We start from the raw sequence: 13,495 nt of genomic DNA, 5'->3' as shown, positions 1-13,495 counted from the left end.
TATTTTATTCATATTCTTTATATATTAATACCAATACAACATTACTTTTATCATCATTATTAATACTACCTAAAAAGACAACATGAACCATCAAATAAACAGTACATAATAGTTTTATACCATCGTTTTATTCACTTTCATTAAATTTAAACAGATTTAAACATTTCCTTATTTTAATGTTCATGAACATAGGCTGGTATAATAATTGTTCTTAAAGCATTAAGCTTCCGTCACATGGCATAATTAATTAATTTCTAACAACAATTTTGTTGTTTTTGCTACTTATGATACTTTTCTCTCTGAAACTAATCACAAAACAGTGCAACAACAATGCATTTTTTTAATTTGTGTTTTTCTTAGATGTTTATTTACTTTATGTATAACACATTTGTTGATTTAGAACAAATTACAAAAACCAAAAAGGCTGCTTAAACAACTTGTTTACTTCATCACTAGATAAAAGCAAACTATTGTATTTTTCATTGCTTATCCCCAAGTGACAAACATCATGTCTTGTTGTAAAGTTTAGTTTTTTAACTGAAAACTTCTATTAAGTTTTTGTTAAAATATATACAAGTATTTTGTACATTTTACAAATCTTTACAAGACAAAATTTTTTGAAATTATAAAACTCTAAAAACTTTGAAGTCACCATGTTAAGTTTCCAGGATCTAGGAATTTACAATCCTTGAGCAATCTATGTAACAAAAAGCAAAAAGTAACAATAGAATCTCACATATAGTTGTCAACTACAAAAATTAAAAAAACAAACTTCCTGTGTAATGTGTGAAATGTATGAAAGGTGGGAAGAAACAAATTTTATTTCTTGCAGGTTAATATCATATGTAAAAATATAAAATCTACAGTTTTTGAAGATGTGGACATTGAACACAGATTCTCATCTAGTGCTATGCATTTTACTCCATTCTTTTAAAAGCTTCATCACATCAATTCATTGAAATACAAATGTAGTGTAATAAATCCAAAGAAGTCCACAACAGGAGCCATGCCTGGAGGGAGAGGTGAATGAGGAGAGAAAATGAGTTGTTTTTTTTAAAAGGAAATTAGTGCATTAGTGCATTTTTAAATTAATATTTAGATATGTATAATTGATATCAAACTTACTAATTCTGTATTGTGTATCTCCTATAATACAGTGGAACCCCTCTAAAGTAGCCACCTTTGGGACTGAGACAAACTGGTCTGATTAGAGGGGTTCCACTTTACATAATTAGGGATTATGTAAACAAAAAAAGGGACTGTGATTGAATGCCTGCTTTCAAGAGGTGACCGAATCTGAGGGGTAGCCACTTAGAGGGGTTCCACTGTAGTTGAAAAGAAACATCTTAACCTCCTACAGTAAATTATTTAATTATTCCAATGACATGATTTCTTTAAGGTGAGGACCATTCATTTAAAACAAAAATTTAATAAATCCATGTTACTTAAGTATACTTTCATCATCAACTTTTAGAGTATTTTTATCTTAGACTTGGCTCTACTCTTTAAATAGGTGTTGTACTAATATAGCACCTACACAAAGATTCAGGTGAAGTGTGATTTAAAAATATTTTTTAAAATTGATCAAGTACACATTGAGACTACAGTGTTTAATACCATAAAATATGTAAGATAATTTGCTTTTAGCCTGAAACTCAATATCTCCTTCACTACATAATATTGCATTTTGTTTTTATTATTATTATTGGATTTGGTAGCCTCAAAGAAGTAGGAAACTGCTGATTGGCAGGAAATTTTCACACCTCATTTTAACAGTAAATAAATAGTGCCCTATTAAGAAAGTCACATTTCTTTCTCATTGTTTGTATCACAATAGGCTTGTGTATTTTTGTGACCTCGTAACTATGGTAGTACAAGTATTATAAAACTGAAAATACCTAAAGCACCTTCAAAACTTTTGGCAAGTTTTCAGATGTGGTAAAAACAATATATCAGAATTTTTAATTAAGTATTTCTACTAAAACTTTCTCTGTAATTAAGTGGTATCAGTGTTGGCTGCTCTGAATGCAAAAACTTTTCTTCATCTAAACATTTTCAAATTTCATTTGTATAACCCCTAAAACCTCCTAAATAAATATCAAATGTTTTATTTCAAAAAACTTTTACATCTTATCTGTTATTTTCTACACTTGACCCCATAACCACCATAAAAAGAGTTAGAAAATAATTATAAATTATCTTTTGTTTTCTTTTTGGTATGATTGCAATTGTAAAAGAAAATTACAATCATTTATCTTCAACAGCTTAAAGCTTGTAACAGAATACATCTGTTTCTAGTTAAATTTTACTATTTTAATGCCCTGTGAACCATGCCTAGCTAATAATCCCACCACACAAATTGTAAATCACTCAGTGAATGCATAGTTCATGTTACTTATCAAATTAAGTAAATGCATGGATTATTTGTGAGCATACATTCAAAGTTTTATTACTATTTCTTTTTTTCTTTATTTTATATAACACACTAAGCTTCTAACTTTTACATTTTAGTTACTTTTATAATAATAAATAAAGAATGCACACACAAAACAATAAATACAACTCTTAATTTTTTTAATTTTTTTTTGCTGTAAACAGCTGATGAAACAAGCCTACTTTTTATGCACTAATGGTATGACCACACTAAGTAATTTTTTTATTAAATACTGCATCTATGAATACAGAATAACACAAAAATCAGATATTGCTCTATAACTATCACAATGTTTCTGGCTTTCTAATTAAGAGCTAAGAGCTTCCTTGATGAGTTTTCCATGGGGATAAAGTTTTACCTGGAGGTGAAATATACTGTTTTCTGTACAAAAATATATGTAATATATCATTTGACAGATTAAAACTTAGGCTTTCTTTTGGTGTATGTAACGTAAACTGTCAGAGATACATACTGGCAATTTGTGAAAACAAGAACGTGACAGGTGGGTATTTGCAAGAATGGCTTTGCAACCAAGTAAGATTGAAAGCCATAGTGTTTATGCTTTGCAACCAAGTAAGATTGAAAGCCATAAAGTTTATGCTTTGCTTGTGTAATAACTACATTAATTAATTTACAATAAATTTCATACTTCTCAGATGAGAGGTAAATAAATTAGAGAAGACCTAGACAGCAGTTGCCACAACTTTCATACTAGAGAAGACTGAAGATTTTTATTCAATATTTCTTTACAGAATAAAAACCTGAAACATGTATAGTATTACAATTTGATTTATTAGCTAGATTTATTTGTATACAATGATAATAAAGTAGTTTAACTGAATTTTTAACATAGCTCTGTAAAAGGTCGTAACATGTTCATTTTGACCTACCTAATGCAAAAGGACTAAGATTAGTAAAAATAAAAGTATTTAGTTTATTACTCTCAATAAAATTTTTTTTACATAAATACTACAAGAACAAGAGAAATATTAAGGTTCAGAAGAACATTATGAGAGAAAAACGTACAAACCAACTCCTTCTCCAATGTGATTCTGTGCTGGTTGGCCTATTTGCTGATAGACTGGTTGTTGTTGTTGTTGAGGATATATTGGTTGTTGTTGCTGCTGTTGATATACTGGTTGTTGTTGATAATGCTGAGGCACTGCAGGTGGCTGTGAGGGTCTTGGAGGTGTGGAATCTAATCAAAATATAAACTTAAATATCTATGGTATTTATTCTGAGTTTAACTTCAGTACACTGAGATGTGACAAGTGTTGAGTTGTTTAATATACACATAAAAATATTACAATGACAGGTTTATCAAGTCTTGTATCATAAGTAAATAAGATATCAATCATTTGCTTTCTCTCTATTAAATATGAATCTCATATTTAGCTTTGTTTTTCATACATGGGCAAATATATATATATATATATATAGGTGGAGAAATACACCTTTTATTTGGAGAGTAACATCCACCATACAAAACAATTAACAAAAAAACAACTTTTCTTCACTCAGAATAGTACATGTCACCCCAAATTCATTTCCAAATCTAGAAGGATAAGAACAGTTTTATTGACTTGCCTTACTCTGTTTTCAATTTGTGGGCACCATTCATAAATTGCAGTATTAAAATTAGTAAAAGGCAAGCAAATATACACTTCAAATATCAAGTACTGTGTCAAATGCTGTATTTCATAATAAATTTATTGCATTATCACTGATAATAAAACTACTGTATTTTAATAAAATTCAGTAAAAAAATACCCTATCCCAGACACAATTAAATGAAAAATTTGACCAATATAATAAATGCACCTAAAGCTCATTATTAATGTATTTCTACTTTTAACTAGGTATTTGTTAAAATTATTCTGTTTGCTTTTTTTTAATCAGTTACTACTGTAAAAAAAGGACAATTAAACTCAACCATATTTTGTATTAGGCTTCATAATGAATTACTTGCTCAGTTGAAGGAAATCCAAATTTAATCACAAGTCCTTGAAAAGCATAAGTTATAAATAAAACTCTCCCACATTTCCATATCCACACCTAATATTCACAATTACTGCAACAAATAAAAATTCTAAAACATGAGTTGTATAAGACTACTAATATTTTTGCAAGTCTTAAAACATTAAAATAATGCTAGTATAAACTCACTATTTTGATCAAGAACCTCCAAGGTCTTGGACATAGTTTGTGCAAAAGTGTATGCATCATCTTTGCTACTGAAATTTAGGCCATAGACCTGACGGTTATCTCGCCATTGATGAAATGTTGGAGTTGCTTTATTGTACTTCAAACCTTTTAGAATGGCACAATTAATTACTACCTGAAAAACAATAAAATGATGAGGCTTAAATTAATATATTTTTCAAAATATCTCTTTCCAAAACACAATAAATATAAACCCAAAAGTGCAATATAAAACCCTGAACATTCACTAATTATCACATATGACCTTCAGAGATTTTCTGTTCCTTACAGAGAAGTTAACTCATAACAGCTGCTAACATTAGCAAAAATCAATTAAACAAAAAGATGTAGACACATTTTACAAGCTTCAGTTTTTGATCAAGAAATGCGCACTTGAAGATACCAACTAAAATATACTAATGAAAGTATTAAAGAACTACCATGAACAAACTTCATTAAATCATGTAAAAATGGGTTTTAATTCTTAATGCAATAAATGAAACATTACTTAAATGTAATGTTCATACAAACATTTTTAACACATTTGGTGAAAACTAAGTATACTGAAAAAAGAATATTAAAATGGATGGAAGACAGTAAGTGATAGATGGAAGATGAAAAACATGCAAGTTTATTTTTATATTTAATTCAATCAATAATTTGCATATTATTGTACATCCAGATTAATTTAAAAAGTGTTTTAAATGTTGTAAAATGCAGAGTAAAGTAAAAGTCATATCTAAACTGTAATATCTCACAAACTTTACATGAAAAGTTAGTACCCAACATTCATACATTATAATTATCAGATTCATTCAAAAAGAGCTCAAAATTACTCTTTCTAATCTTCACTCTCACTTCTGTTTATGATGTTATAGACATCATATTTATGCAGAATCAGTGATTTTACACAGATTCATTACTGACAACAAACAACACTGCTGGCATATGTAAAAACACAGATTAACACCTCATAAAACAGATATGAGATTTCAGAAACAGTTGAACATTTTTTGACATTATTTAGTTTTTTTTTCTTCTAAACATCAATGAATAAAGAATAGATGGAAACCAGGAACACAAAGAATCAAACTAATTACCATCATGTATATAATTAGACAAGAGAAACAGTTCAATTTGATTAGTTAACACATATTTCATAGTTTTTAAAATGATTTTATACTTGTTTAATGTGTGTGTGTGTGTGTGTGTGCAAATATACGCTGCTGACCAAAATCTTACGGCGAATGAATATAAACAAAAAATATGCATTTTGCATTGTTAGACTCAACCACTTATTTGAGTAAAGCTTCAAAAAACAAAAATAAAAAAAGGGAAAATAAAAATGAAAAAGGCCTTTTTACCACGTAATAGGGAAAATGTGAACACTATAAAATTAGCCTAAATACTAGCTGGTCAAAAGTTTAAAACCATACCAAAAAGAAGTCCTAAATAGGGTAGGAAATGCCCAACAAAAGGTTTCAGTAGTGAGTTGCATGGCCATCATTGCGAATAACTTCAAACATTCATTTTGGCGTGGTTGATATAAGTGTTTGCAGAAGGCTAACTGGAATGTTATTCCAAGTGGTGAAGATGGCTTCATGAAGATCATGCACTGTTTGGAACTGACGTCCATTTCTATAGACTTCCCTAGCCATCCACCCCCAAACATTTTCACTGTGGTTCAGTTTGGGGGAACACGCTGGATGGTTCAAAAGAATCATGTTATTTGCCATGAAAAAGTCCTTTGTCCTGTGGGCATTGTGGATTGCAGCATTGTCCTGCTGAAAGATCCAGTCATTTCCACACAAGTGAGGGCCTTCAGTCAATAAAGATGCTCTCTCCAACATGCTAATGTAGCCAGCTGCTGTTTGACACCCCTTTATAACCTGAAGCTCCATTGTTCCATGAAAGGAGAAAGTACCCCAGATCATGAAGGAGTCTCCTCATCTGTGTCATGTAGAAAATGTCTTTGGTGGGATATCCTTATTGTGCTAGTAATGTTGGAAGCCATCTGGACCATCCAGGTTAAATTTTTCTCATCAGAGAACAAAACCTTCTTCCACTTTTCTGTGTCCCATGTTTGGTACTCCTCAGCAAAGTTTAACCAAGATGTTTTGTTCTTGCTGCATTCTGTGGAAAAGGGCGTTAATCTTTGAAGGCGTCTTCAAGAACCCATCGGTCTTTTAAAAGCGAAATTGTCTTGGGCCAGCCACTTGAAATTCTTGTTCCGCAACCCACAGGGTCTTTTAAGAAATTTACAACAGCAGTTTTACTACGCCCAATCTCACCAGTGATGGCACGTTCAGAGAGACCTTGCTTTTGCAGCTCGCTAATTCTGCCACGTTCAAACTCTGTCAACTTTTTAGCCTTTGCCATGTTTTTACCCAATGTAACACAGTAGATGTTGATAACACTAATGCTTGAACACAAATGACTAAATTTTGTTACGTGTTTACCTATTAAAGCTTCGTTTCAGTATGGTCTTAAACTTCTGACCAGCTAGTATTTAGGCTAATTTCATAATGTTCACATTTTCCCTATTAAATGCTAAAAAACGTTTTCATTTTTATTTTCCATTTTGTTATTTTCATCTTATAAAGCACTACTCAAATAAGTGGTTGAGTCTAACAATGCAAAATGCATATTTTTCCTAAATGTTCATTGTCCTTAAGTGTATACATAAATGAATGCAAAAGATGGGGAATAAAAATATAAGCTAGAACTCATACTACATTGTATAAAATACAGATTTAATAAAAATCTGAGGGGAGAGGAAGGTTTCTTATAAATTAACATTATTCAAATTTATTTATTGATGTTTATATGTATTTTATATTATCTGAAGGTTTACCTACTTTCGAACAACACTGAACAACAATACTATTTACTGAACAGGCATGTAAATAAATGGACTCAGCCAATGATTCAAAAAAGGTAACAGCAATACCACTTGAGCAATGATTGGTTTTGGTGGTGGGATTGATTTTGATAAGCTTAGAAGAATAGTTATACTCCACACAATTTTTTTATTTCAACCAATGTTTTTCCTTTACAGTTTTTGCAAGTCTACATATCCAAATTCTTCTTTATTTCTGCTATTTTATTAACAGGTATATAAATAAATAGTCTTAGCACATGAGAAATGATTGAGTTGTGGATATTAACCCTGATAAAGCTGCAATATTACTGCAACTCCACCACTTATAGGTAAATTGTATTTAATACAAAACATTTTCAATTTAAGGTAGTTTTTGTATAACTGCTAGAGTTATGTATGCATACTAATTTGCTTGCTTAGATAATGATTTTATATGGTAACTGCTATCTTATGGAAACTTGTACAAGTTTGACTCTATGTCTATGCTCACTTCCTGGGAAAGGACAAACCCATATTAAATGGCAACACAGGTACTTGTACAAGTTGGCATGAGTTGGGACTCTCTTCTTTGAATATGTTACTTGGAATTGTTGATATTGGTTATCTAAGGGTTGTGGGATATTACACTAGGACCCCTCTGCCTGACTTAAAAGCACTGAATACAGTTAACAGTTGTCCAAGACAAACACAAATTCTGTCAGACAACCACATTATTTAAGATTTCAAAGCTGTACACATTGTCTTCTGTGAGAATTTCAATGTTGAACCAGGGAGAAGCAATGGAATACAAGCAATATAAGAACAATATCAACAGAGTGATAATTCATGCTATTTTCATGTTTGCACTGAATACTCCTGCCATCCCACTGTAACTTCCTAGCACACACACAAGTCCAGACTGGCAAAGAAATTCTCAGAAACACTATCTTTAGCTGCACACACTGTATAAGGCTTAATACCTAGGTTTGCTTTCCTAGGTACCTGTAACAGTGCACTGAAATCCCCCAAACATGTACACACCATGAAAGAAATCACCATAATAATAGCATCCCTATTTACAATGCTGTGTGTTGCTAGTGATACTTCAAACAACTGCAGTTGCTCCACCTACTGCGTGATAAGTGTCCTTAGGCAGAAGTTGAAGACTCCATTGAAGGAGTGAAAAAATGATCAATAGCTTTCAGTTGAAATACACTGATACAGCTATTGAGAAGAAATGTGTCTAGTAATGAAATGGAAAAAAAAAATGTGGACTCTGAGTGTACAGAAAGTTGAGTTTGTTTTGGCATGAAATAATTGCTACTGTGGCAAATCTGTTCATCTTATAGCAGTGACTAGCGAAAGTGTTGCATTAATCCTTGTTCTATAATAATTGTATGACAGAAAAGGATGCAACATGCAAAATAAGTTTTTGCAGGCTTTTTCAGAAGTAAACAAAGCATCATTCATGTGCACAGTTGATATAATGTACCCATATTAGTGTATTGCTTATGACTGTAGGGAAGTACATTCTCTGAACACCCAGCATTGTAGTATTTTTGAAGGGTTCCAGTAGTGTTCCTGTTACCATAACCTACCATTTTACTCAAACTGGACTGTTTATGTTAATTATTAAAATTGTCAAAACAAGATAGAACATTTTTATCAGTTTTTTTTTCTTCACAGAATGTTGATGAGTATTTTATAGTATTTTCAAGGTGTATCCCTAAGTTGTTTGATAAGGTATGAGTGAATACACAATGTTGTATCAACAACATCATCAGTGAAATTGCTAAAAAACTGCAAAAAGAAACTTATGAGTTGCACTTATCCTTACATTATTGTGAGTGATTTTGTTTTTTGTGGATGGAAAACATTTTTTTAAGCAAAACAACCAAAGTCTGGTTAATGGTTGTCCTTCAAACAACCACTAAAAATGCCTTAAATCTGGTTGCTGTAAAAATCTATAATATTATTCTTCCAGACACTGTTATTCCATGTTGTCACTCAGTGAGTCAGAAATCAGAGTTAAGTGAAACAAATACACAAACATTATTCATATGAAAAATATTTTATTTAATTTGTCCAATTTATTCTCTGAATACTATTTCAAAAATCTGCTATCCTGAAGATACTTATAAATACTTATCAGATATCAGTTTACTCGAAGTGACACAAGTACAATAAACCAGTTAAACAATAGCTTAACTGACAAGAAATACACATTCTAAGTGCAGTTTTCACTATTAACTCATAATTTCAATTAACATGTATCCTCAAGTTACAATATAAAATAGTATTTAAGCAGTTTTGTGTAAATGCAATATTGAAAGTTTTAATTTTTCGAACTTATAAAGTTACACTTGGTTTTTAATTAATCATTTTTCAACTGGTATATTTTCACTTTTACATTAATTATAGTTTCTTCTGCATTATTAAATATATGTTAATATAGTAAATGTTCATTTTTCTCAAATTACATTTATATCAAAATTTTACTTTAAATATACAGTTATTTGACTATAATATTTATGTACTTGTCTTGCACATATACATCAATTAATTTCTCAATTAGTGAAAGAAACTACTTACTTCATGGTCCTGCAACTTACGTCCAACAACTCTAAATGTATTGTTGACCACATGCTGGTAAATATGGACTTTAGAAAGTCCACTAGATGATCCACTAGGCAGCCACCGTCGATTAAGGTCATCATAGACCATGACTGAGGCTCTGGCTGAAGCTATGGATTGTTCTACACTATAAGAAATAACAGTATACACTACGTTTGAAAGTTTTAACGCTACTCATACAAGAACTCTATGCAACAGATATGGATTTTAAATAAAATATAAATCTTGTGTTTATTTAAAAATGTTATTTTGCTAACATATGATAAGGTTCCAGCAAGTGAGAAGTATTTTTAACTCTCCTTATATGGCTTGCTTATTTTGAACTAAATTACAACCATCACATAACAATAAAAGTATAGTAGACATACTATAAATGTTAATACTGCAAGTTCGTCTTCACAAAATTTTGTATTCTTTTTGTAAATATTACAAGTGTTTTTCTACACAAAAAATCTGTTGTTTTTTTTATTTAAGAAATTTTACTAAAACTTTGTCTATGAATTTATGGAGTCAGATTACAACACCAACTCTCACTAGGCTTAGTGAAAGATGATTTTCATGGTAGATTAAAAATACTTTATTCATCTTAAAGTTTCCACATTTCATTTGCATACCTTCTAAAACCCCCAAAATGAACATCAAAAGTTCTTTTTCACTAAAACTGTATATTTTATCTGTTATTTTCTCTACCCTAAAACACAAGAAACTGACTGACCTTGTAACCACCACATAAAAACAACACTAAATCATTTTTTTACAATACCTGCTAATTATAACAAACAACTAGTTATTGATCTTAACAGCTTTCGTTTATTTTATTTCTCTTTGAACCATGTCTAACTACATAAACACTTGGATTAAACAAGCTGAATGGTTTTATTTACATTTTCTCATACAACTTAATAAGTTTACAGTTTTTATATTTTAGTTACTTTTATAACAATAAATAAGAAACATAATTAAAAAATACAAAATTTAGCACTTACATCAGGCCTCTTTATTTTTCTTTTATCTTGGCCTTCAACAAAACCATACTTTTTGTAACAAAGAGGTTTAATAAACTAATTTTTTATTATATTCATTTTTAAATAAAAAATAAATTAATAAAATATACAAAGAACATGACACCCTATTACTTTTATACATTAATTAGCTTTCTTAATTAAGGTTGTGTGTCTTAAATTGCACTATGTAACAAAATATTTACTTTTTCTTGTTCCTGGGCAGAAATTGTTATTTCCCAATTGCTTATGCCTAAAGTAAATAAAAAAGACCTATTTTTCTCTTCAAACTTTGATTTTGTGACCTAGGTAATAAAATTTTCAAATTTACTTACTTTCTAGAACATTCCAGGTAAATTCAGAGCCAAGTATGTGATAGAGAATTTTCTCAAACTTACAAGAATTTTCAAGAACCTTTTAGAATTTTCTAGAACTTTCCATAGTAATATATAAACAGGGGCTCACCACTCACCAGTTCAGTTTAGTTCTAGCTGCCTATGTGAACACATATACCTATCTGATTTTATCAGAGATGGCATCAAGAAGCTGCAAGCACTCTCCAGACACATTCTGCTATGTATGTGACCAATTTTTCAAGACAACAGCGAAAAAATATTCTGTGACAGCATCTGCTAAAATGTATGAAGCCTACAAGGCACATTTCGGCATGCCTGTCGGGGATCAAGACAAATCCTGGACACCTAATTTTACCTGCAAGCACTGCAAAAAAACTATAGAAGGTAAAATGGACAATGTTTGCTTGCTTGAATAGTAAGATTTTATATTATTCAAATTTTAGATCTTTTAAAATTCAAATATCTTTTGGTGCACCTCAAAGAGGAATACAACAGTGTCAAGACCTTATTCAAAGCCTTGAAGTATGATAAGTATGGCTGGAAGGTTATTGGAGACTTCAAAATGGTGGCATTCCTGATGGGTCTCCAAGGAGGCTTTACTAAGTTTCCCTGTTATATTTGCCTTTAGGACAGCAGGGATACTGCAGCGCACTACAACAGGAAGCACTGGCCATGATGGACCGAGTTCTCTGTGGGGAAGCTCATTGTCAAGTGTGAGCCACTAGTGGACCTCCAGAACGTGTTGTTCCCACCACAATCTCAAAGGTTCAAATAACAGTGAAAAGACTATATAAATAAGCACTTGAGAGCAAAAAACTATCATATGGTGTGCAAAATTGAAAACTGGGAACTCATTAAAATTGGTTTTAATAACAGATTTTCCAACTGTAGATTTCTAAAATATAATTCATTTTCTTTATATTAGTTTTTTGTTTTTTTTTACAAATTTGGAAGAAAAAATTTACTTGGATCAATCAAGTTATTATTTTCTTTACCACAATGAACATTTTATTATTATTAAAAAAAATTCAAACAAAACAAACATACAAACAAAATTCTCTCCTTAAATTACTACTGGAAACTCATCTTTCTCCATATCTTAAGCATGGGTCCTCCCATCCTATTATTCCTATAATTCAGAACAGAAAAATCAAAGGCCTTTATTCTGTGAATTCCTAGATAATTGGCTCTCATCCTTCTTTTCTCAGAAGAAAATAAGCAAATTATCCTATCTCTATATGATAATTCTTCTATTTCTGAAATCATCCTAGTAGCCCTTATCACAACTCCTTTCAATAAGTCAATAGTCTTTTTTCTTTTTTTCAATACAAAGAGCAAAACTGCAGAATATTCTAATCATGGTTTGGTGATATGTATAGATAACTACATCTTCTGACTTGTAATTAAAGGTCTGTAGACATATTTTAATATTCCATTATATTTACTATTAGTAACAGAGTATTGCCACAATGGCTTGAGTAACTAATATACTATGAGATCAAATTCATTTTCTTCAGTAACACAGTTGCTGCTGTATAAGGAAATAAAAATAACAAAATGGATTGGATATTGATAGAAATGAAAAACACAAGGTTTATAATTACAGGTAATTCTTTAATATAACACATAGACAAAATAATCTGGGGGTTAAACATGGAGAAAAGAATTAGATTACACTATCCTTAGTCAGGGATGGAGGATATAACTGACACAGCAAGTGATATAGTAAAGAATGCTAGCAGTGATGCAATCTCTGTTGTGCAAATAAGAGTTACAAGGTATGGAAGGGTGGATCAGTTTAACTAATTGTTTAATCAAAGAGCATCAAATGTAGATATTACATGACCACCTTAAACATGAGACTCAGAGTTTATACGTGTCTGTGGAATTTCATACAAAACTACTCAAGGGTTATCTTCCCTAACCATCCTTAATTTTGATGTGATAGACTAGACAGAAAGCAGCTAGTCAACACCACTCACCGTGAAACCTTGAGTTACTTTTTTAA

At 30.8% G+C, this 13,495-nt stretch overlaps 1 protein-coding gene across 6 annotated transcripts in view; it reads right to left on the bottom strand.

Moving 5' to 3' along the window:
• LOC143227899 (uncharacterized) overlaps positions 1 to 13,495 on the bottom strand; it is a 33,069-nt gene that overhangs the window by 18,680 nt on the left and 894 nt on the right. For 5 of the 6 annotated variants that reach the window (XM_076459281.1, XM_076459260.1, XM_076459264.1 and 2 more), the window contains exons 3-5: positions 10,089 to 10,257; positions 4,601 to 4,772; positions 3,461 to 3,632 (exon numbers count right to left, since the gene is read on the bottom strand). In XM_076459281.1, the coding sequence (XP_076315396.1) occupies positions 3,461 to 3,632; positions 4,601 to 4,772; positions 10,089 to 10,257 (513 nt within the window). Of the gene's footprint in view, positions 1 to 3,460; positions 3,633 to 4,600; positions 4,773 to 10,088; positions 10,258 to 11,116; positions 11,148 to 13,495 lie in introns of those variants that run through there. The other variant, XM_076459288.1, reaches the window with a different exon arrangement.

The sequence above is a fragment of the Tachypleus tridentatus genome, chromosome 1 (genome assembly GCF_004210375.1).
Source record: "Tachypleus tridentatus isolate NWPU-2018 chromosome 1, ASM421037v1, whole genome shotgun sequence".
In the NCBI taxonomy this organism is placed as follows: domain Eukaryota; kingdom Metazoa; phylum Arthropoda; class Merostomata; order Xiphosura; family Limulidae; genus Tachypleus; species Tachypleus tridentatus.
Note: the sequence above shows the minus strand (reverse complement) of the source record. Positions and strands in the feature narration are given on the sequence as shown.